Source organism: Myxine glutinosa, chromosome 4 (assembly GCF_964187855.1).
Source record: "Myxine glutinosa chromosome 4, kmMyxGlut1.1, whole genome shotgun sequence".
In the NCBI taxonomy this organism is placed as follows: Eukaryota; Metazoa; Chordata; class Myxini; order Myxiniformes; family Myxinidae; genus Myxine; species Myxine glutinosa.
In genome coordinates, this window is record NC_136264.1 from 88,738,605 (window position 1) to 88,763,784 (window position 25,180).

Sequence of the window (25,180 nt, forward strand, 5' to 3'; positions counted from 1 at the left end):
TACACGTCGCAGCTGGTGACCACACTGTGGTCATTTTTCCCTTGTTAATAACAAAACAAAGCTCATGAACATCGTTGCCAGGTTGCTACAGACAGGTAACATACAAAACATGAGCGAAAAAATGTCTCTTTCTCGATAGACGTCTCAAGGAAATTTTATGAGCCCCAAGATCGGAGATTTACACGGACCTCCTTGCAGAAAAGGTACATACCGTGTCCCTTTAAAACGTCACGCTGTCGTGACGTTTCCAAAGGGGCGGAGCTCAATTTGAATAATGTAGGAGGGCGTGGCTGAGGTGTTTATGAATAATGTCGGTAACTGCGGGGTAATCCTGTTTCGGTTATCAGGTGCATTTAATGGTCGAGCTAGAATCGAGCGGTTTCATGGACGGTGGTTCGATTTGTTAGGTTTTCGTTCCCGCTGCGTTTTAGCACAGATTTCTCTTGTTTTCTACGATTCGGCTGCTTTATTTTGTGCCGATCAAAGTGCGAAAATGATGCGTTCCGCGAACAGCAACGGATTCAAGGTGAGAATTCCCTCGATCGGCATCTCACTCGCCATGGTCTCGCACCTCGCTCACCCTGACCTCGCTCACCCTGACCTCGCTCACCCTGACCTTGCTCACCCTGACCTCGCTCACCCTGACCTCACTCACCCTGACCTCGCTCACCCTGACCTCACTCACCCTGACCTCACTCACCCTGACCTCACTCACCCTGACCTCACTCACCCTGACCTCGCTCACCCTGACCTCGCACTTGCATACCCTGGTCTCGCACCTTGCATACCCTGGTCTCGCACCTTGCATACCCTGGTCTCGCACCTTGCATACCCTGGTCTCGCACCTTGCATACCCTGGTCTCGCACCTTGCATACCCTGGTCTCGCACCTTGCATACCCTGGTCTCGCACCTTGCATACCCTGGTCTCGCCCTTGCATACCCTGGTCTCGCACCTTGCATTCTCTGGTCTCGCACCTTGCATACCCTGGTCTCGCCCACCCTGATCTCGCACCTCGCATCATGATTCCATCTGAACCTGCGAACTCTATCCCCATTTACCTTTTCGTCTATATGCAGGTATATAGTAATGTTCATTCATCACCTCAACAATGATGTCGGGTTTTGAAGATTGTGTTACATTGTTACACCATATTGAGATGTGGAGGTTAACGCTTTCGTATGACATCATGATTAATGGAGTATGATGGGTCGACCTTTTTAAAAAATGATTGTCCATTTGTTCTCTGTCAATCCCTGGTAAATCCAAAGGTGATTCCAATTCTCGATGGCAGGTACAAAGGGAATGAAATGTTTGCGGGTTACATTTATTTATTTTATCATACTTGTACGTGGGAATATTGATGTACAGTACATGCAGATTGCGATAGGCCACAGGTGAGCTGCTGCAATACTTACTTCTTTTTTAAAAAATGCTTGATTGAGGGATAGCAGGTATCCTATTATTGTTATTTATTTAAGAGCAAGGTGCGATACAACGAGTTTATATTAAACCGAAAACTCGGCACACTTGGTTTATTCAGACGGTTGTCCTTTGTTTGTCAGGTATGTCAGATATGCTGATTAACGAAACAGGTATGCAACTCCGAAACTATGTAAAGCATGAGCTGACCCTCTTTTTATTTTTTATAGAAACGTCATTGGAACAATATGTATGACGTCACAAAGTATGTACGACGCGCCACAACTCAATACCAATAGTGTGATGTATTCACGTTCAAACAGGAATTCTGAGATTGTCACCAACGTGGTTTCATCCTTTGATTTGGTGTGACATCGTGGTGTTTTAAACTCTGCTTGTGACATCGTGGTGTTTTAAACTCTGGTTTGTGACATCGTGGTGTTTTAAACTCGGCTTTGTGACATCGTGGTGTTTTAAACTCTGCTTGTGACATCGTGGTGTTTTAAACTCTGGTTTGTGACATCGTGGTGTTTTAAACTCGGCTTTGTGACATCGTGGTGTTTTAAACTCTGCTTGTGACATCGTGGTGTTTTAAACTCTGCTTGTGACATCGTGGTGTTTTAAACTCTGGTTTGTGACATCGTGGTGTTTTAATCTCGGCTTTGTGACATCGTGGTGTTTTTATCTTGGCTTTGTGACATCGTGGTGTTTTAAACTCTGCTTGTGACATCGTGGTGTTTTAAACTCTGGTTTGTGACATCGTGGTGTTTTAATCTCGGCTTTGTGACATCGTGGTGTTTTAAACTCTGGTTTGTGACATCGTGGTGTTTTAAACTCTGCTTGTGACATCGTGGTGTTTTAATCTCGGCTTTGTGACATCGTGGTGTTTTAAACTCTGCTTGTGACATCGTGGTGTTTTAATCTCGGCTTTGTGACATCGTGGTGTTTTAAACTCTGGTTTGTGACATCGTGGTGTTTTAAACTCTGCTTGTGACATCGTGGTGTTTTAAACTCGGCTTTGTGACATCGTGGTGTTTTAAACTCTGCTTGTGACATCGTGGTGTTTTAATCTCGGCTTTGTGACATCGTGGTGTTTTAAACTCTGCTTGTGACATCGTGGTGTTTTAAACTCTGCTTGTGACATCGTGGTGTTTTAAACTCTGGTTTGTGACATCGTGGTGTTTTAATCTCGGCTTTGTGACATCGTGGTGTTTTTATCTTGGCTTTGTGACATCGTGGTGTTTTAAACTCGGCTTTGTGACATCGTGGTGTTTTAAACTCGGCTTTGTGACATGTGGCATGACGTCGTGGCGTGACCCCGTGATGTGACCAAGGTGTGCCCTGTTCCCTTCACCAAGCTCATCTACCCCTATTAGCCGCCATAACTCGTGATCCACTTGCAGGTCACAGTAATTCTTTCCTTCCTTCGTTCATTCCTTTGCTTGAACCAACTTGTGGCCCCAAAGCCAATTCGTTACCTTTTTACCTGGAGCATTAGAAGGAATAAAATAAAATATGTCTAATTATAGGTTATAAACTTGTTATTGTTTTCGCATGAGATCAAAACATTGGAATGGGAGTTTGTATCGAATGTCCCTAATTTGTATCCACCGTTTGGTAGAACAACCTTCCGATCGTGAACGGTTGCTATGGACCACCTATTATGACATTTATAATACCTTTGTTTCCCCGTAACCACGTGATGGCCATGCATACCTATAATCACGCGAGCCAGCGCGTGCACCTTAAGGTGTAAACATGATGGGCAAATGCTATTAGCGAGTTTTGTTTCAGACTCGTCTGCAACCCATGGACATGGACACGGACATGGCCACGATCTGCCGCAAAACAAGCTGTTGTGCTCCTGTAATGGCAAATCTAATCATTGGAGGACCTGTGCGCGTCCCAACCGAGTCAAGGTTCAAGGTGGTTTCGCGCCGAGAGGTTCATGAAGGCCACGGCCTCGTGTTTGCTCGTTTCATATTTAGTAGAGAGATTCATGAATTGCACGACGATCAAATTGACGTGAACCCTATTTACAATCCATATGATCAAGGTTCGAATCCGAACCCAGCTATAAACTCCCGTCCTGGTGTTTCACAGGCGCAGGTGAACCTGTGAACACATCATCAAGTGAACCAAATGTATCCCTGAAGACCAATAATTGGAAACTTGTTTCTCAAGTCTTGACAATTCAAGGATGATGTTTGCGAACCGTTTTTTACCTTATTTCGGCACAGCAGATGTTGTCACCTGCAAGCTATTGGGATGCTCGTTGCTTGGCAACTGTAGATCGTATTCATTTCTGAATTTAGACCTTGTTTGTAGAACAAGTGCAGATGACTTCATTATACGCACAGGTGTACAGTACCCACTGTACCTCCACCCCTACCTTGCTGAGATTGAGTTTGTAGAAGTTGCTTTTTAACTCCTGAGGATTCGAACCTTGAACCAGGTGTGTGTTCCATTACCAATTGGCCGTTCCTTATGAACCATTTTGTTGCTTCAGTGCTTAAGCCCACTTGGTGAACGCTCTACAAGCTGATTGGTAATGGAGCACACCGCAGTCGTCCTCATGTTGTTATTTATCCAAGTTTGTTCAGGCAACGTGCAATCGTGCATTGTGCCATGAATATTTAAATTTGAATAATAGACACAAAGCGCTGTGAGATGAGATACCCGAGCCCGACTCGTGGGTTCCTCCGAAATCCCTAAGCAGCTGTTCGCCGTTTATACAACACACTGTGCCAATGCTGCTTGGAGTTGGTATTATTGAAAAGCTTTTTTAAACTCGGCTTTTCTTGCCATTTGTTTACTAAACAATCATTTGTTGTTGTAGTTTTTTGGCCATATTTGAAAATAAGTTTTGCAAGTCTGGTTTTTTTAAAATTAAATAATTTCTTTTATTTGTATACAAGATCGAGGCTCGTGTAAGAGCATTAATCACAAAAAGACAAGCTGACACATAAACACAATATAAAGGGAGCTGGAGACAAGATGGGGAGAGAGAGGGAAGCAAACAGAACAGAGAAGGAAGGAAACATTTGAGAGCAGGGACATCGGAAGATATGTGGGAGGGAGAGGGCTTGGGGGAAGGAGGTGGCACGGGAAGGGGTGGGAGAAATAAAAAAAACATGGACACAGTTGGGACTTCCAGGAAAGAAGTCGGTATTTCAGAAAAGTGGATCTGCGGTGAATTAGCGGGGGTAGAAAAGATCAAGGTTTTGGATGGGGGAAGATAAGAGATGGTGGTGAACAGCTGTTTTAAAGACCTGGAGGGTGCAGTGGGATTGAAGAGAGTGAAGGAGTTTGTTCCAGAGGTGGGAGAAATGGGGAATGAAGGAGTGAAGGTGAGCAGAGAGCCTAGATTTTGGCAGTTTCACCTGAAGAGGGTTTTAGGCAGATCTTGTGCGACCTGTCGGAATATTTGGGGGACAGAGCGCAGAGAGAGCTGGAGGAGCAAGGTTCTGTCCAAATTACAATAACAAAAGCTGAACTAGAGTTTCATAGCAACCATTACGATTTCCAAGCAGCAATACATAGAGCCGGGTTGAAGGGATCACAAGACACCTCCCAATGTAGTATTACTTAAAATCGACAAAACGATGGAAACAGATACAAAGCTGCCGTTGTCGAAATAGTCGTTGCTGCCTTGGTTTCTACAGAATGTTTGAGGAAACTTGGGATAAATATTTGTAGGATATGGTCACAAGTATTTGAATCTTAATCGCCGGTAACTTTTAAAATGTCTTTGTTTCTCCATAGAAGTCCATCGATTTCCTGATGTCGATGAAAGGGCCAAATTTGGTCTGTGGCAGCCATTTTATTACCTTAACCACAAAAGGTGGACGGAGGTTATGTTTTCTCGTTTATCTGTCTGAGCAGGATGTCTCAAAAAGCTATGGATGGATTCGGATGAAATTTGGTGGGCAGGTGGTTGGATGTGACGAGGAATAATTGATTAGATTTTGGTGAAGAGCAGAATATGAGAATTTTGGTGATTCTTCACCATTGAGAGGGAGGGCCAAAACCTATGTACAGCACGATATCGCAAAAAAGGTGTGGACCTTCGGTGGTGGAGGTAATAACCCCAGCAGGACTGATCAATTTACAGCCATACCTTGATAAGAGGAAGAAAACCTGTTTTGGAATCGTTATCCTTCATCCAAGTACTTTCCTGGCATCAGGTTTTGATTATTCCTTCATCCAAGTACTTTCCTGGCATCAGGTCTTGATTATTCCTTCATCCAAGTACTTTCCTGGCATCAGGTTTTGATTATTCCTTCATCCAAGTACTTTCCTGGCATCAGGTTTTGATTATTCCTTCATCCAGCTACTTTCCTGGCATCAGGTTTTGATTATTCCTTCATCCAAGTACTTTCCTGGCATCAGGTTTTGATTATTCTTTCATCTAAGTACTTTCCTGGCATCAGGTTTTGATTATTCCTTCATCTAAGTACTTTCCTGGCATCAGGTTTTGATTATTCCTTCATCCAAGTACTTTCCTGGCATCAGGTTTTGATTATATTATTCCTTCATCAAAGTACTTTTTTCCTGGCATCAGGTTTTGATTATTCCTTCATCAAAGTACTTTCCTGGCATCAGGTTTTGATTATTCCTTCGTCCAGGTACTTTCCTGGCATCAGGTTTTGATTATATTATTCCTTCATCAAAGTACTTTTTTCCTGGCATCAGGTTTTGATTATTCCTTCATCAAAGTACTTTCCTGGCATCAGGTTTTGATTATTCCTTCATCTAAGTACTTTCCTGGCATCAGGTTTTGATTATTCCTTCATCTAAGTACTTTCCTGGCATCAGGTTTTGATTATTCCTTCATCTAAGTACTTTCCTGGCATCAGGTTTTGATTATTCCTTCATCTAAGTACTTTCCTGGCATCAGGTTTTGATTATTCCTTCATCCAGCTACTTTCCTGGCATCAGGTTTTGACTATTTCTTCATCCAGGTACTTTCCTGGCATCAGGTTTTGATTATTCCTTCATCTAAGTACTTTTTTCCTGGCATCAGGTTTTGATTATTCCTTCATCAAAGTACTTTCCTGGCATCAGGTTTTGATTATTCCTTCATCTAAGTACTTTCCTGGCATCAGGTTTTGATTATTCCTTCATCTAAGTACTTTCCTGGCATCAGGTTTTGATTATTCCTTCATCTAAGTACTTTCCTGGCATCAGGTTTTGATTATTCCTTCATCTAAGTACTTTCCTGGCATCAGGTTTTGATTATTCCTTCATCTAAGTACTTTCCTGGCATCAGGTTTTGATTATTCCTTCATCTAAGTACTTTCCTGGCATCAGGTTTTGATTATTCCTTCATCTAAGTACTTTCCTGGCATCAGGTTTTGATTATTCCTTCATCCAGGTACTTTCCTGGCATCAGGTTTTGATTATTCCTTCATCTAAGTACTTTTTTCCTGGCATCAGGTTTTGATTATTCCTTCATCAAAGTACTTTCCTGGCATCAGGTTTTGATTATTCCTTCATCTAAGTACTTTCCTGGCATCAGGTTTTGATTATTCCTTCATCTAAGTACTTTCCTGGCATCAGGTTTTGATTATTCCTTCATCTAAGTACTTTCCTGGCATCAGGTTTTGATTATTCCTTCATCTAAGTACTTTCCTGGCATCAGGTTTTGATTATTCCTTCATCCAGCTACTTTCCTGGCATCAGGTTTTGACTATTTCTTCATCCAGGTACTTTCCTGGCATCAGGTTTTGATTATTCCTTCATCTAAGTACTTTCCTGGCATCAGGTTTTGATTATTCCTTCATCTAAGTACTTTCCTGGCATCAGGTTTTGATTATTCCTTCATCCAGGTACTTTCCTGGCTTCAGGTTTTGATTATTCCTTCATCCAGCTACTTTCCTGGCATCAGGTTTTGACTATTTCTTCATCCAGGTACTTTCCTGGCTTCAGGTTTTGATTATTCCTTCATCCAGCTACTTTCCTGGCATCAGGTTTTGATTATTCCTTCATCAAAGTACTTTCCTGGCATCAGGTTTTGATTATTCCTTCATCCAGGTACTTTCCTGGCATCGGGTTTTGATTATTCCTTCATCCAGGTACTTTCCTGGCATCAGGTGTTGATTATTCCTTCATCAAGGTACTTTCCTGGCATCGGGTTTTGTTATTCCTTCATCCAGGTACTTTCCTGGCATCAGATTTTGATTATTCCTTCATCCAGGTACTTTCCTGGCATCAGATTTTGATTATTCCTTCATCCAGGTACTTTCCTGGCATCGGGTTTTGATTATTCCTTCATCCAGGTACTTTCCTGGCATCAGATTTTGATTATTCCTTCATCCAGGTACTTTCCTGGCATCAGATTTTGATTATTCATTCATCCAGGTACTTTCCTGGCATCAGATTTTGATTATTCCTTCATCCAGGTACTTTCCTGGCATCAGGTTTTGATTATTCCTTCATCCAGGTACTTTCCTGGCATCAGGTTTTGATTATTCCTTCATCTAAGTACTTTTTTCCTGGCATCAGGTTTTGATTATTTCTTCATCCAGGTACTTTCCTGGCATCAGGTTTTGATTATTCCTTCATCCAGGTACTTTCCTGGCATCAGGTTTTGATTATTCCTTCATCCAGGTACTTTCCTGGCATCGGGGTGTGATTCTTTCTTCATCCAGGTACTTTCCTGGCATCAGGTTTTGATTATTTATTCATCCAGGTACTTTCCTGGCATCAGGTTTTGATGATTCCTCTATCCAGGTACTTTCCTGGCATCAGGTTTTGACTATTTCTTCATCCAGGTACTTTCCTGGCTTCAGGTTTTGATTATTCCGTCATCCAGCTACTTTCCTGGCATCAGGTTTTGATTATTCCTTCTTCCAGGTACTTTCCTGGCATCAGGTTTTGATTATTCCTCCATCCAGGTACTTTCCTGGCATCAGGTTTTGATTATTCCTTCATCCAGGTACTTTCCTGGCATCAGGTTTTGATTATTCCTTCATCCAGGTACTTTCCTGGCATCAGGTTTTGATTATTCCTTCATCCAGGTACTTTCCTGACATCAGGTTTTGATTATTCCTTCATCCAGGTACTTTCCTGGCATCAGGTGTTGATTATTCCTTCATCAAGGTACTTTCCTGGCATCGGGTTTTGTTATTCCTTCATCCAGGTACTTTCCTGGCATCAGATTTTGATTATTCCTTCATCCAGGTACTTTCCTGGCATCAGATTTTGATTATTGCTTCATCCAGGTACTTTCCTAGCATCGGGTTTTGATTATTCCTTCATCCAGGTACTTTCCTGGCATCAGATTTTGATTATTCCTTCATCCAGGTACTTTCCTGGCATCAGATTTTGATTATTCATTCATCCAGGTACTTTCCTGGCATCAGATTTTGATTATTCCTTCATCCAGGTAATTTCCTGGCATCAGGTTTTGATTATTCCTTCATCCAGGTACTTTCCTGGCATCAGGTTTTGATTATTCCTTCATCCAGGTACTTTCCTGGCATCAGGTTTTGATTATTCCTTCATCCAGGTACTTTCCTGGCATCGGGGTGTGATTCTTTCTTCATCCAGGTACTTTCCTGGCATCAGGTTTTGATTATTTATTCATCCAGGTACTTTCCTGGCATCAGGTTTTGATTATTCCTTCATCCAGGTACTTTCCTGGCATCAGGTTTTGATTATTCCTTCATCAAGGTACTTTCCTGGCATCGGGTTTTGTTATTCCTTCATCCAGGTACTTTCCTGGCATCAGATTTTGATTATTCCTTCATCCAGGTACTTTCCTGGCATCAGATTTTGATTATTGCTTCATCCAGGTACTTTCCTAGCATCGGGTTTTGATTATTCCTTCATCCAGGTACTTTCCTGGCATCAGATTTTGATTATTCCTTCATCCAGGTACTTTCCTGGCATCAGATTTTGATTATTCATTCATCCAGGTACTTTCCTGGCATCAGATTTTGATTATTCCTTCATCCAGGTACTTTCCTGGCATCAGGTTTTGATTATTCCTTCATCCAGGTACTTTCCTGGCATCAGGTTTTGATTATTCCTTCATCCAGGTACTTTCCTGGCATCAGGTTTTGATTATTCCTTCATCCAGGTACTTTCCTGGCATCGGGGTGTGATTCTTTCTTCATCCAGGTACTTTCCTGGCATCAGGTTTTGATTATTTATTCATCCAGGTACTTTCCTGGCATCAGGTTTTGATGATTCCTCTATCCAGGTACTTTCCTGGCATCAGGTTTTGACTATTTCTTCATCCAGGTACTTTCCTGGCATCTGGTTTTGATTATTCCTTCATCCAGGTACTTTCCTGGCATCAGGTTTTGATTATTCCTCCATCCAGGTACTTTCGTGGCATCGGGTTTTGATTATTCCTTCATCCAGGTACTTTCCTGGCATCAGATTTTGATTATTCCTTCATCCAGGTACTTTCCTGGCATCAGGTTTTGATTATTCCTCCATCCAGGTACTTTCCTGGCATCAGGTTTTGATTATTCCTTCATCCAGGTACTTTCCTGGCATCAGGTTTTGATTATTCCTTCATCCAGGTACTTTCCTGGCATCAGGTTTTGATTATTCCTTCATCCAGGTACTTTCCTGGCATCAGGTTTTGATTATTCCTTCATCCAGGTACTTTCCTGGCATCAGGTTTTGATTATTCCTTCATCCAGGTACTTTCCTGGCATCAGGTGTTGATTATTCCTTCATCCAGGTACTTTCCTGGCATCGGGTTTTGATTATTCCTTCATCCAAGTAGTTTCCTGGCATCGGATTTTGATTATTCCTTCATCCAGGTACTTTCCTGGCATCAGGTTTTGATTATTCCTTCATCCAGGTACTTTCCTGGCATCAGATTTTGATTATTCCTTCATCCAGGTACTTTCGTGGCATCGGGTTTTGATTATTCCTTCATCCAGGTACTTTCCTGGCATCAGATTTTGATTATTCCTTCCCCATAGGAGGTAAACATATTGAGCGCTGGATTGTGGTTGAGCTGCACAAGGTGTTGCTTTTATTGGTCCTCTGTATTACCTTGTGGCCTAGGTGTTGGTTGCAGCTTCTGAGGCACGAGTGCTGATGACGGTGCCCCCACATAATCGCTAAGCTGGCAAAGTCCCCTATGTGACCCGAGTCACGTCTCTGAAATATTTTACATTTTGTTGGTAGGGTTTTGATATCTTAGCCGTCGTCCGACAGTTGATCCTATTTGTCGCAAAATATTTGTGAAAAATCCTTCTGGAACAAATTTGTTCAGGGTGGTGTGATTGCTGACTCGCTGTCTGTTGGTTGAATCATTGCTAAAGCTTGGTCATAGCCGTGCCCCCCCCCCCACACCCCCCGCACGATATTTGAAAATGGTGCCCCTCAAATCAACTCTTCACGAAAGCCATTTTGGGATAATTAACATCTACCAACTAATGCTATCACATAGGACACCCGGCTTAGCGTCCATCCGATGAATGGTACACTTTGTGATGCAATGATCCGCTAACAAACTACCAATCTGGCAGTTTATCCTCAGGTCGGGTGTCGCCTCTGAACTACACTATCAGCCCTTTTTGTTGACATACAGATATGGTTAGGTTGTCAACAGGTGTAAGGGATGCAGACACTTGAAGGGTACCAAACAACATGTGGATCCTGAAGCTGCAAGGTTTGATTTCAGATGAGGACCTGGAGGGTAACCACTTGTTATCCCGACACTTGAACAAAAACGTGCGGTGGTAAGGGATATTGTAACCCTGTCTATCTGTCTGTTCGCCCAGTCGTCAATCTGTCTTCAAAACGATGGGGCAGCAATTCACCAAACTTGGTAATTATGATCCCCACATGGCACAAAGGTGCAAGAGCATTGTGGTCAAAAGGTGAAATACTAAAAATTCAATTATGGGCACATTTTAAAACTTTTTAAATCGAACTTTGCACAGTATATGTAATCAACATTGGGAGACCTATGAAAGGTGCAACGATTTTTTGGATTTGACCCCCGGTTTATGTCACATACATGGTGGTTGGAGAGACCAGACGAGTCTGTCATGCAGAGACCATCTAACACCAGACGAGTCTTCGTTTATTTGGTCATTATGCTAATCACATGTAACGTCCATGTCTTCCACTCTTTTTGTCCTTTCATACTCCCCTGTATCAGACCCTGGTGTTGTTGGCTTAGCGGTTAGGGTGCCGGCTTGGGACCCTGGGTTCGAATCCCGGTCGATCGCTGAATTAACGCCAGGGGGGTTGACTCAGCCTGTCATCCTTCCGAGGTTGGCAAATTGAGTACCAGTTCACTGATAATTCCCTGTGTGTCGCAAAGGCGACTAACAGGGTTGGCGGCAGGAAGGGCATCCGGCCATAAAACATTGCTTCAAAAAAGGGGGCCACAGTGCCCGAAAAAGGCCAACCCCCACTCTGTAGGGAAAAATGGCCTCTAAAGGTGGTTTTATACTCCCTTGTATCTATCTGCCAGTCGGTTTTGCAATTTCATCATCCTTGCTTTGGCTGTGTCCTTCAGCCTTTGTGGTGTCAAATCTTTTCCTGTTCAAGCGTTGGTTCAGCCATTGTATTGCAACCAACACCAATTTAAAACCGGGCTTATAAAGTTTTGCAAATCCGGGTGACCATTGCACACCGCCACCCTCTTTTGAGTGGTTGTCAGCCCTGTGGAGATCTGTTCCCTTTCCTCTCATCAGACCCGACTCTTGTGCCATCCTTGGTGGAGCTGTAGTTGGTTTCTTGGATCGTTGCGGATTCCCATTGCAGACCTCATTGCTCGAAATGCCAGATTTAAGTTTTTACTTTGAGAATTTGCATTGTTACCCTCATCTGAGGAGAGGGTATTGCATTTGAGTCCGTTTGTCTGTCTGTTTGTCCGCACAGAATAAATATGATTTTCTCTGCAACCATTGGTCCGATTGACAGGAAATTTTCACCATAGGTGCAACTCCGCCTGTATATTTTTTAATGTAATTATGATGTTATAGGTCACGTTGTTCCACCGCCATCTTGGAAAAATCGAAAAACTTTGCACCTCCATATCTCCGAAAACTCTGAATAGAAAAAAATTGAGACATGGCACATTGTAAAGAACTCTCCATGAGGAATAAAATATGTTAATGATGTCATTGGTGCCTCCATTATGACGTCATAATCGACAAGTACAAAACTTCATCCTATCAAGATGAAATTTATTGAGCATCGTGTCAGCATAAATTGGTGGAGAAAAAATAATGTCATCGGTCACGTGGTTCGGCCGCCATATTTGTTTTAAAACAAAAGCCTTAACCACTGAAAATTCATCCTGGCAAGGGTGTGCAATCTGATTGCTCTTTCTTGTTTTTCTATGTATCTCAGATTATCCTTCCAGTTTTTATATTTCTCCATTTGGGTGTTTATTTACAACCCTCTGGCATGTTTTGGATCAACCAATTACTTTATAGAGCTGACATCTGCATCACAAAGACGCATATTTTTTTTTTCCTCCTATGGAAGCGTGCTGCAAAGCATCATGTAATGTCTTTACTTTCCCAACTGCCTTGTGTTGCTAAGTGATGTCTCGCTTTGCTTGTATGTATTAGAAATGTTATCTCTTGTCCTATGGCTATGACGTATTTGTTATGACGTCATGGTGGATAATATAACACTAATTTGGATTATAGTGAACTGGCTTGAAATTTGATGCCACCAGGTTGACCATCTTAACTCGGAGCTCAATTTCCATAATATCCTGATTTCAGCCCAAACTCTTGTACGAGTTATAGATCACAGATTGCTCCCTCCTTTGATGGAGACTTTTAAATTGATCATTCCTTTTGCTATACAAATGCTTAAGATCTATGGGATCTTCATAAAAATACACCTCTGGGCTTGTCCTATGACCAAATTCTCTGTCGGGGTCGAACGACATTACTGTTGTTGCGGAGTGTTGTACCTTTCGTTGGCTGTATTGCTATCAAATTTTAAACTTGATAACACCATTTTTGAGGTCGACCAGGTAAATAAATAAATAAATAAATAAATAAATAAATAGGCCTGGTGTTTGCTGATGGTTGTTTGGGCAAAAATTTGTCAATTTTTAAAGATGCTAGAGATAACTCTACTCTTAGCTAGACACATGGGATATTTAACGGCCACCAAATAATACTATCACATGGGTCACTGAGGTTACCATCCATCATCGGGACGGCACAGTGTATTGCAACCTGTGAAGCACCGATCTGACGGTTTATAGCTGGGAATCAAACTCTGTGTGAGGCAAGTACCCCCCCCCCCCCCCATCCCCGCCACCTCTGCACCATCCTGTTTGACCTCAAACTTTCATTGGCTAAAGTGCCTTTCAAACGTGAAACTGTGGATACATTTTTGTGTTTTGTCATGAACGCAGTACGAATGGATAGTTAAAAAAAAAAAACTTGCATGGATTTGTGGGCCTTTCCATGTTTTCTAAATGTTGGTGCACGCCATACTGATAACAAATGAGATGATTCCTGGAAAACAACTTCATACTGGCTTTTGATCAACATGGTGATTTGAGCGATTGCTATAGTCTAGTAGGAAGGCTAGGTCCCCCTGCACCCCCCGGAGATATACTTCTAATCAGTGTTTCTAGATTGGACAAAATGTGTAGAAAATGACTAGCTATGGCCCCAAGCTGAAAAAATGTCCCACATACCATTTTTATGCAAATTACTGCTGCCATTATCAAAAAAAGACTAGGTCCCCCTGCACCCCCCCGGAGATATACTTCTAATCAGTGTTTCTAGATTGGAAAAAATGTGTAGAAAATGACTAGCTATGGCCCCAAGCTGAAAAAATGTCCCACATACCATTTTTATGCAAATTACTGCTGCCATTATCAAAAAAACGATTTTTGACATATCTCAGCCAATATTGCAGATAATTGAAAAATGAAGGTGTCTAGACCCATGTTTTGAAGGGCATAGATCATGATAGAACTATTCATAACATGATTACATGTGTCTATGGTATACTAGTATGCTAATTAGTGCTTTATTTACAAAATAATCACAGTTTTACGAAATAATAGACTCATATTAAGGTCCGTCTACACAGACGTTAACACAAAGTTTTATTTTTCTAAATACCCTGTGAAATTCACCGAATGCCCTGTGAAACCTGGGATTCTTCTCCAGCTTTTTCAAGGGCCCGACTTTTCCCTTCCCTTTGAAGGCACTGGTGCAGTCTTCTCCGCTGAACACATAGTACCTCAGGAGAGTGGCACAGTAGTCCTCTCCCAGGGATTCTGCCAGCTCAGAGACGTTGACAAGTTGGCGATGCTTCCCTGACCCTGTATCCAGGTACACCGTCAGCTTGATGTTGTGGGCATGGTGGAGCAGGATCAGGAGGATGTCTGTGTCCGGTGTTCTGACTACAGCGTTCTTGTATCCGATGGTAGCAGCATGATGGAGGTACAGAACCACCCTGGTATCAGTCTCTTCCTGGTTGCTGTAGATCGTGGGGAGTTCACGTACCTCGACCTGAAACACAAAAAGGCACCGCATTTCAATCACCAGTCACTGCCAGTTTCAGTATATCTCCGGGGGGTGCAGGGGGACCTAGTCTTTTTTTGATAATGGCAGCAGTAATTTGCATAAAAATGGTATGTGGGACATCTTTTCAGCTTGGGGCCATAGCTAGTCATTTTCTACACATTTTTTACAATCTAGAAACACTGATTAGAAGTATATCTCCGGGGGGTGCAGGGGGACCTAGTCTTTTTTTGATAATGGCAGCAGTAATTTGCATACAAATGGTATGTGGGACATTTTTTCAGCTTGGGGCCATAGCTAGTCATTTTCTACACATTTTTTCCAATCTAGAAACACTGATTAGAAGTATATCTCCGCGGGGTGCAGGGGGACCTGGTCTTTTTTTGATAATGGCAGCAGTAATTTGCATAAAATGGTATGTGGGACATTATTTCAGCTTGGGGCCATAGCTAGTCATTTTCTACACATTTTTTCCAATCTAGAAACACTGATTAGAAGTATATCTCCGGGGGGTGCAGGGGGACCTAGTCTTCCTACTAGACTACTAGACATTGATTCAATTTTGTCTTTTTATTACTAGCCCGTCCTCTGCGCAGCAGGAGACAGGGTTTTACAATCGTGTGTGTTTGTCTTGTCTTGTCTTTCTGCCACAACTTCTTTTTTTTTTTAACCATTTGAGTTTTGTCATCAAATTTTCACCAAAGATTTATTATGAGAATATTGAGAAGGCAAATTAATAATTTGGTCGACAGGTCAAAGGTCAGCATCACATAAAATCGTGAATTTTCATCCGATTGACCTGAAATTTTAAGAATTTGCATATTGGGACATTGAGTTGGTTCACCAATAAAAAGGCTAGAAGCTGTGGTTTATTTTTTTGTTTTTTTTGGGGGTTTTTTTGTTAAGTTCTCAAGCTCAAAGGTCAAGGCTGCATAAAATCATAAATTTTCATTTTGTATTTCGTTTAAACTGTTTACGTTATTTAGAGCATACGGAAGAAGAAATCTGAATACAAACAGACGTGGATGGGCTTTGCATTTTCAGATGCTTTCTAGTTATAATTACTTATTTATTTGACATTTAAATTTATCTTCCTGGTCTTCCTGTGATCTTGAAGGATAATTTCTGTTTTGCAAGTTTGTTGTAATGAGTTTTTCAGTAGCTAAAATATACTACCACTTGTCCGCAGTGGCATCGTTTGTAACGCATGGCGGTAAATTGGAAAAGGTTCCGAAATCCCAAGTGCCTTGTGCGATTGACGTAGGTAGCACAAGAATACAGGTAAGGCCAGGTTGTGATGTGCATGCAAAATGCCACTTCTGCACACTTTAGTAAAATGTCACCGCTCGAACCTGCTCCCTTGCCTTCCTTCCCATCGCAGTTGATAAATTGCTATGTCGAAAGGGCGATTCAATGCGTAAGAACTGAATTGTGCTGGTCTAATTTAATCTGGAATGTTCTTTATTAAGGCTCGAAGACAAGGTGTTTATAATGACTGGTTTATACTGCAGACAGCATTAGGGTAGCAGATGCTGCTGAGTCGGCCACATCACTGACAGTTTGTGCTGACATTGCAAATTTTATTTTATTGTTCTGCAAAGAACCTCGTCCTTCACAGCTGTAGACTCACATTTTTATGCCAGCTGATTATAATATGTACAGTGCCTTCAGAAAGTATTCACACCTTCACTTATTTGCACATTTTGTTATTGCAACCTGAATTTAAAATGTATTGAATTGAGCTTTTAAAAATTTTTTGTCACTGAACTACATATATTACCCCATAATGTCAACGTGGATTTTTTTTTTAAACAAAATAATTTAAAATGAAAAGCTGAAATGTATTGAGTCAGCAAGTATTCAACCCTTTTGCTACGACACTCCAAATTAAGCCCAGGTGCATCCAGTTTCCTTTGATCATCCTTGAGATGTCTACAACTTGATTGGAGTAATCAATTTGATTTGTTCATGATTTTGAAAGAAACGCACCTTTCCACATTAGGTCCCATAGTTGGCAGTGCATGTCAGAGCAGAAACTCTACCACGAAGTCCAAGGAACTTGTCCGTAGAACTCCGAGATATAATTGAGGAGCATAGATCTGGGGAAGGGTTTAAAAAAATTATCGTGGTGAAAGTTCCAAAGAGCACATTGAACTCCATCATTTGGAAATGGAAAGAATATAGAACTACCCAATCTCTTCCTAGAGCTGGCCGTTCGACCAAACTGAGCAACTAGGCAAGAAGGACTTTGGTCAGGGAGGTGACAAAGAAATACCATGACCACACTGACAGAACTAGAGTTCCTTGGCTGAGATGGGAGAACCTGCCGGAAGGCCAACAGTCTCTACGGCACTTCACAAATATAGACTGTATGGGCGAGTGGCCATACGGAAGCCACTCCTGAGAAAAAGACACGACAGCACGCATGGAGTTTCAAAAAGGCACGAGAAAGACTGAGCATGAGGCAAAAAAAATTGAACTCTTTGGCCTGAATGTAAAGTGCTACGTCTGGCATAAACCGAGCAGAGCTCATCACCCATCTAACAACATCCCTACCGTGAAGCATGGTGGTGGCAGCATCATGCAATGGGGATGCTTTTCAGCAGCAGGGACTTGAAGACTTGTAAGAATAGAGGGAACAATGAATGGACCCAGATACAGGCAAATCCTTGAGGAGAACCTGCTTCAGAGTGAAAAAGACCAAAGGCTGTGGCAAATATTTATGTTCCAAAAGGGCAATGAGCTGTTAACTGACACTCCCCATAGAAACTGGACAGAACTTGAGCAAATCTGCAAGGAATAAAGGGATAAAGTTTCCAAATCCAGATGTGCAAAGCTGATACAGACATACCCAAGAAGACTAGAAAGCTGTAGTCACTGCCGAAGGCACTTCTACAAAGTATTGACTGGGGGGGGTTGAATACTTATTTAAATTGGATATTTCTGTATTTCATTTTTAATAATTATTTTGTAAAATTTTCTTAAAAAAACAAACTCTGCTTTGACATTACAGGGGTATTATGTGTAGATCGGTAACAATTTTTTTAAAATTCAATTTCATTTTAAATTCAGGCTGTAACACAACAAAATGTTGAAAAAGTCAAGGGGTGCGAATGCACTGTATGGGGTGAGTTACAGCCAAGTGTGCCATTTCAGTCAATGGGACCTATGGGACGGCACCTGGTAATATTGGTTCTGTGGATCACTAACCCTACCTATCCACCAGCAAGTCCTGCTGGGATAATATGCTTGGAGCAATCATCCAGATGTACATGGCATTGTCCTTGTGACCTTGCAGAGCAAAGCCATGAAAGAGACGGTCTAAAAGGACGAGAGCTAAACAATTAAATTCTAAATTAAGCTTAGTCATGAACATTATGATGACTTTTCCACAAGGCCATTCTCACAACTCCCTGAAAGTAACAACTTCCTGAAGCCCTCGAGACCTAGATCACAGTACTTGGTGGAGACTCTAAAACGACCACTACCTTTTAAATGACTGGGTAGTGGGGGTGGGTGAAGCACATTGGAGGATTTAATATCTGAAGTACCCAGCCATGTGGGGGGAATAATAGCGAAAGTGTTAAAGGTTAACAATGGCCGAGCACGCAAGCTTGAAGGGCAAAGGAGTCGTAAATTGTGGGGTTTTTTAACTTGGCTTTCCCATTGTCTAAGGATCATCAATCCTGACTGACTTTGACATTACCTGCGATGGATATTTTATAATCTTAGTGAGTGTCCAAAGCATAATGTTTTTGTTTTTTTTAATCTATAGATCTGTCATGCTCTACTTTTGAATCTGGACAGGGTTTTCAATCCACAAATTATGGTGATGTATTTTGAGGATGTACAATTGATTATTTGGTGGACAAATGTGTGAAGAGGTGTTACTTTGGTAACATGCAGGTGTGCAATTTACAGGTGTGTTCTACTTTACGTGCTACTTTAATTTACTTGCAGGTGTGCTCTACTTACAGGTTGCAATTAAATTGCAGAGTTGTTAATTTATTTTTTGTTTACTTCATTATTTTTGCTTCGACTACTGCTCCGACTTTCACAGCCAACACTAATCCCACCACAATTGTGATTAATTGAATTAATTAATTAATTCCCACCGCAACAAAAGCAACATCATTTTAAATTGGCTGGTATTCAAATTTTGGATCGGAAATGAACTTTTCAGTTGCTTTGCATTGGGAAGTGAATTGACGTCATACCAACAGGTGTACTTGCAACAAATGGTCATTCGAGAGCCATCTGTGAAGCTCTTCAATCACAATAGGGAATTGTGTTGGTTGGACTGTGTGCGTCAAAGGGAATTATGGACCAGATGAATATTACATATCCTTCCTCGCAAGTCACGAAACCTGTCACTCGATCATAATCGGCTTTGCATATACTGAGAAAACATTGATGTACCTGCTGGTTTGGGGGAAGAGAGGGACATGATCATAGCACGAGGCACTGTCATTGCAAGACTCAAAGGAATATTTGAGGGAACAAAAATTGAGGGATTAAAATAGAGGCTTGGGCTTAGGAGGGGATGTTTGTGACACAATGGAGTGGGATTGGGTGTGAGGTGGTGGGTGACTTGAGTACACCATATTTGCCTCCTGGATGTATGATTACCCTCCTGGGAAGAGAATTACAAACGAGATTGCTCCCAAATGTGGCCTCTTGATTTGATAAATTGGAGCCTGGATTGCTTCCTCAATGGGTTTTTTTTTTTAATTCTATTTTTTTAATGACCCTTTTCTTACCCAAAAATGTAAAATCTGCCTTGGTCCTGGCCTTGCAATATCATACATTTTGGGACTGACAAAACACTGCAATGATATTCCGCTGTTGTGTTAAAAATTTAAATTCTGTTGCAGAAATCAAGGTCCAAGATCAACGGAATTGGCTCCAAGCGTATGTAGTACCAGGAGATCTAGTTAGGTTGCATTAAGGGATATTTGGCCCTTTTGGAGATGGTATGAGCTCTCTCAAATTTCCAAGCTGCTTTTTTGATTTTGCAGAACAACTGTCAAACTTTATTATTAAAACTAGGGCATGCCCGTACGTGGGTGCCCGTTCTTTGCCAAAAAAAAAAAAAAACGCTACCCGTACGCTCTACCCCGCCCGTACGCCCGTACGCCCGTAAACAAAAAAAACAACGCTCTTCGCTTCCGCCCTTCGCTCTGACTGAATTGGGAGAAATAATGCGCATAAGAAATCGAGAAATTATTATTTTCTCCGGAAGAAATCGAATTACGAACCGTAATGGCGCACGCGCTCGGCTCGGCTCGCTCTCACATCGGCCACGCCTATGTAACAACGTGTTCTGTGATTGGCTGCCGGAAGTGCAGTCTTCACTGTCCGGAAGGTCGCATATCGCAGTTACGATGAATCGCAAATTAGTTTTAATTAGTTTTAAAACATAGTTGAACGCCAACATAGTTTGCCAACGTGAAATAAATGAATACGCTCTCAAATGTGCCATCCGAGGCAGAGTCTGTTCGCCACGTTCGGCACACGTGATAGCTCGCTGCTCTCTGATTGGTTGAATCGTTTTTTGGACATAGCTCGGTAACTACTTCTCCGATTAATATGAAACCTTGAAAAGGCACATCCTCGGGTCCCCAGCAATATACCTGGCAAGTTTAAAGTATATCGGACCGGTAGTTGTCGAGAAACAGCGGTCACAGACAAACAGACATACATACATACATACATACATACATACATACATACACACAGAGATTACTGGAATTATAGATAGATTTCTAGCTATTGACAAATTTGAACTACTTCTCTCAAACATGTCGAGCACAAGCATGATAAGGTCTGTTGATGGTTGGTCTAGTTTGAACCGCTCTCTGTGCCAAAAGTTACTCGTTTGAAGTCCCTTTTGTTAAAAGAAAAATTCCTCAAAGGTTTTGCTCTCAAGAGCCATAAAACATTGCTTCAAAAAGGGGACCACGGTGCCCAAAAAAGGCCAACCCCTGCTCTGCGGGGGAAAATGGCTTCTAAAGGTGGTTCCTCACATTGGGTCATAGATCAAATATATGAAGTTTCAGATTTTTTTGGATGAAGATTTCAATTCATCCAATGAAGGCTGGAATACCACTTCACCGATTGTTGTCATTATCACTCTATATAACCCATTGGGAGTTTATATGTGGCAAGTTTCCAAAAAAATAATTTTCATTGAAAGGCTTCGGAGAAAATGATGTCAATTTTCTATTGCTTTAATCCAATATGGCTACCATGTGACATACCATGTGACATGTGACATACCATGTGTCACCATGTGACATATGACAGCATAATTGGTAATAAAATATTCTCCATGGGGAGTCCCTCCTATGTTTAAAGTTTTTGTATCGATCAGACAAGCAGTTACAGAGGAAAACATTTTTAAAGCGAAAATATACGGACACAGACAGACACAAGGGTATTACAATAGTCTCGCATCCCTTCGGGCGAGACTAAAACGGGTCAGACTATAGGGCTACCTTCTCTCTCCTTGCTTGTTCTATCTGCATGAGTACATAATGAGACTCAGGCTTGGGTGACGTCGAGGTTGGAGCTAGGATTGGAGGAAGATGTGTCGATCTAAGATATGATGATGACACTACTCTGTTGGCAGAAAGTAAAGATGGCTTGATGAAACTCAAATGTTTAGGTAGTACGTTGTAGACGGCAACTACCCAGGGTAGTACTACCGTTCGGAATTGGGAGCGTTAAAGCGGTGCTCGGAACCACCTTGTGCTCTCCATGTCAGGACTGCTGGTCTTTGTCTCACTCAAACTACAGCTAGCTTTATTCTTTCTCGCAAACAATCATCACACATTTTTCATCATACACTTTTCCTCTCTTTTATTTAAGGCCTGGCCTCTGAGGGCTATATAGTCAGTGACTGAGGCCTTCAACATAAAAATCTGCTGATGACAGTCGAGGGAAAGTGAAAAAGCTTGTCTTTATTTAAACCTCAAAAAGACCAAAATCTTGTCAACTGAGAAGATAGACGTACTCAGATTGGGAGATGATTGTGTGGAAATAGTGGAAAGTTTCGTTGGACTGGATTCTAACATTAAAGTGAGTGGAGAATGTGGAGGAGAAACTAATAGAAGTTTTTTTGTTGGGGGGCGAAGGGGGGGGGGGAGGGGAAAATCAGGATTGACAAAGACCTGGAAAAACAGATGTGACAAAACGAACCAAGCGGAGGCTGCTGAATTCTCTGGTATTTCCAGTTGCAAAGTATAGATGTGAATTGTTGACAATGAAAAAGAAAGGAAGAAGATTGACAGTTTTGAAATGTGGTGTTGGATACAAATGTTAAAATTTATATGGACTGTAAGAACAACAAGAACATCACTTAATAGAACGCATACCTCTGCTAGGCATACCTAGCAGAGGTATGCGCCTCGAGCACATACCAAACATTTTAATGTTTTGTATCCACTGATAGACTGGATCTGAATCCGGACCTGAACCAAAATCGAATCACTTGTTCTTGTCACCTACACAACGAATTCACCAAGTTTTGTCATAATCTGTCCATAACGTTTTGAAACATCATGCTATACATCACTTTTAGCCCGATGTCTCAAATATGAAACCTCACTTTAAAAATTCAATTATTGTATCCGGATCCAGATCTTCACCAAATTCTAATTGATTTGTTCTTGCCACACACCAAACCCGTCCACAAATTTTCATCCGAATCCATCTAAGTATTTTAGATATCCTGCTCACAGACCAACAAAGAGGTAGTGGTGAAAACATAACCTCCGTCCACCTTGATTGCAGAGGTAAAAAAAAACAAATCCTTGAAGAAATGGACCATCATGTACATAAGTGCTGATGCTAAAACAGAAACTGTCGCACTTTGTACACATGTGCACAGAAAATTTAAGTCTGGAGAAATCAACCATGCTCAGAAGAAGAGGAATAGGCAGAACTTGTTTATGCTGGATGGATGGGGTAAAGGTTGCAACGAAGCTGTCTCTTGCCAGAGCTTTTGGAAGCAGTTCAGCATATGGATGTTTGGGAAAAATCCGATTATGGATGTCACCAGAAGTCGGACACTACTTGACCGAACTAGGTGACTATAATGACATTGTCATAATGGAGTAGCTGTTGTCACAGACATGAATGGTAAAGGTTTTCCAAGCATATAAACAATAGTGTTTTTGAGATGTAGATGAGCAAACTAAAATTTTCAGTTGTACTTTGATCTCTCGGCTAATATCCCACGTGATTCTTGTTTACCTGCCTCTTGTAGGCAACGGAATACAACTCTGTGCATAATATCGGTTTGTCTGATTGGTCTATTCCAGAGCAATATAACCAACAAAGCCAAGCAGATTGTTGATAACGTTGTTTATTTCATTTGGTTTATCAATTTTAAAGGACAATTATTTTGGTGGGTTTTGCATTTTCTTGAAAGCAAAAATTGTTTCTGTAATGTTGTGCAGGCCATATTTGTGGGCTGTTTGCTTGGAGCTCATTGATGTGCAGAATGACATTCCCACTGGTTATCTTCAACACGGAATGCATTTCTGTGGTCAAATGGAGCCCCGACATTGGGTTGAGTTGTGGAATAGGTGAATGCCGTTGAATTTCCTGTTAAACCTTCCTTGGAGCAAAGATAAAAAGTTAACACCTGGAACATCAGCTTCCCATGGTGGTTTGCATACCCGATCAACGTCATGTTTATTTCATCCATTGTCTTTCCTGTCCGCTGATGTAGATCTACACTGTAAGTCTCCTAATGTCTTTGTCCTGCATGTATATTGTATAAACTACCCGATGAGCTGTGGACACCATTTTGAAAGAAAGGGTAAAATATGTCACGGTCACATGATATATGTGATGAGCCTGACATGTTTCTAGTGCCTTTGGATGGCGTGCTACGTATAATCTTTGTTCCTATCAGTCCTGTATCCAAGTCCAAACCACTTGCACTCCGTATCGGTTGTTCCGTACAGTACGGCACAAAGTCAACTGGATGCAAGTAGATATCAAAATGCATTGGACAGTTTTTAAACTCGTCACTTTTGGGGTTTTCTGCATACAGTATTTGAAGCTTGCTACATGTCAATCTGCAAGGTGGAGATTGAGGAACCTTTATCTTACTTTAATTCACGAAATGTCCGTCCGTCCGTTCGAACATCCCGCAAAAACGGCTGAACCGATCGCAATGATATTTTGGGTGGGTATTCCTGGGACCCCTGGGAGTAAAATAGGCTATATTGTTTTTCCAAATTTTCCAGTTTTACCAAACACTATGGAATAATATTTACCGATATGAACAGTGATGTGGCTTTAGTTGAAATTCCACAAATACTGTTTATTCTACGTACCAGGAGAGAGTAGATCGGCTCCTGACTAACTCTTCCGATATAAACGTGCGGCTCCGAAGTAACATGCCAGCGTGTGCAAAGCGACTGAGAAACAGGTGTAGCGGCCGCTTCCATGTTACAGATTCGGTGCGCACTCTTCACACATAAACGTGCGACTGAGAAAGACGTGTTGCGGCCGCTTCCGTTTTGCAGAATTCAATCTTCTTTTAAAATGGGCGCCATGTACTGTTTAGATTTTGATGATTTGCGTGTGATATGATTCAACGGATGTTTATAGCCGGTGAAGCCGGTGTTGTGAATGAACACGTACGTATTATATTGAAAAGCCAGATTTTGCTGGATCCCTTGAGAATTTCGAAGCTTTGACACACCAAATCGCTCAATGGAGGCCGTCATCTTGCGGATGCGGAAGTATGCATAACAAATTGAAAAAAGTTCAATATGAGTTTTTCTCCTGTCTTTTTTTGATTCACAATCTTATGCACCTCTAATTTGTAATTAAAATACTTTAAGACCAACCTTGGCCCGCACGGGCCTGGTTATCTTCAACGAAAATCGTCACCAAACACCGGAACCAATGAGATTCGTGTATTTGAAAAAATATTTCAAAAACCAAATCACTCAATGGAGGCCGCCATCTTCCGGATGCGGAAGTATGCATAAAAAAATTGCGAAAAAGTTCAACAGGAGTTTGTTTCACCTGTCTTTTTTTGATTCACAATCTTATGCACCTCTAATTTGTAATTAAAATACCTTAAGACCAACCTCGGCCCGCACGGGCCTGGTTATCTTCAACGAAAATCGTCACCAAACACTGGAACCAATGAGATTCGAGCATTTGAAAAAATATTTCAAAAACCAAATCGCTCAATGGAGGCCGCCATCTTCTGGATGCGGAAGTATGCATAAAATA

The 25,180-nt window shown here is 41.6% G+C and overlaps 1 protein-coding gene across 1 annotated transcript in view; it reads left to right on the plus strand.

Annotated features, from left to right (window-relative positions):
- Positions 1-264: 264 nt before the first annotated feature.
- LOC137424963 (uncharacterized) overlaps positions 265-25,180 on the plus strand; it is a 33,654-nt gene continuing 8,738 nt past the window's right edge. Inside the window, exon 1 of the mRNA XM_068112889.2 lies at positions 265-526. Coding sequence (XP_067968990.2) covers positions 302-526 — 225 coding nt within the window. The 5' untranslated portion in view covers positions 265-301. The remainder of the gene's footprint in view (positions 527-25,180) is intronic.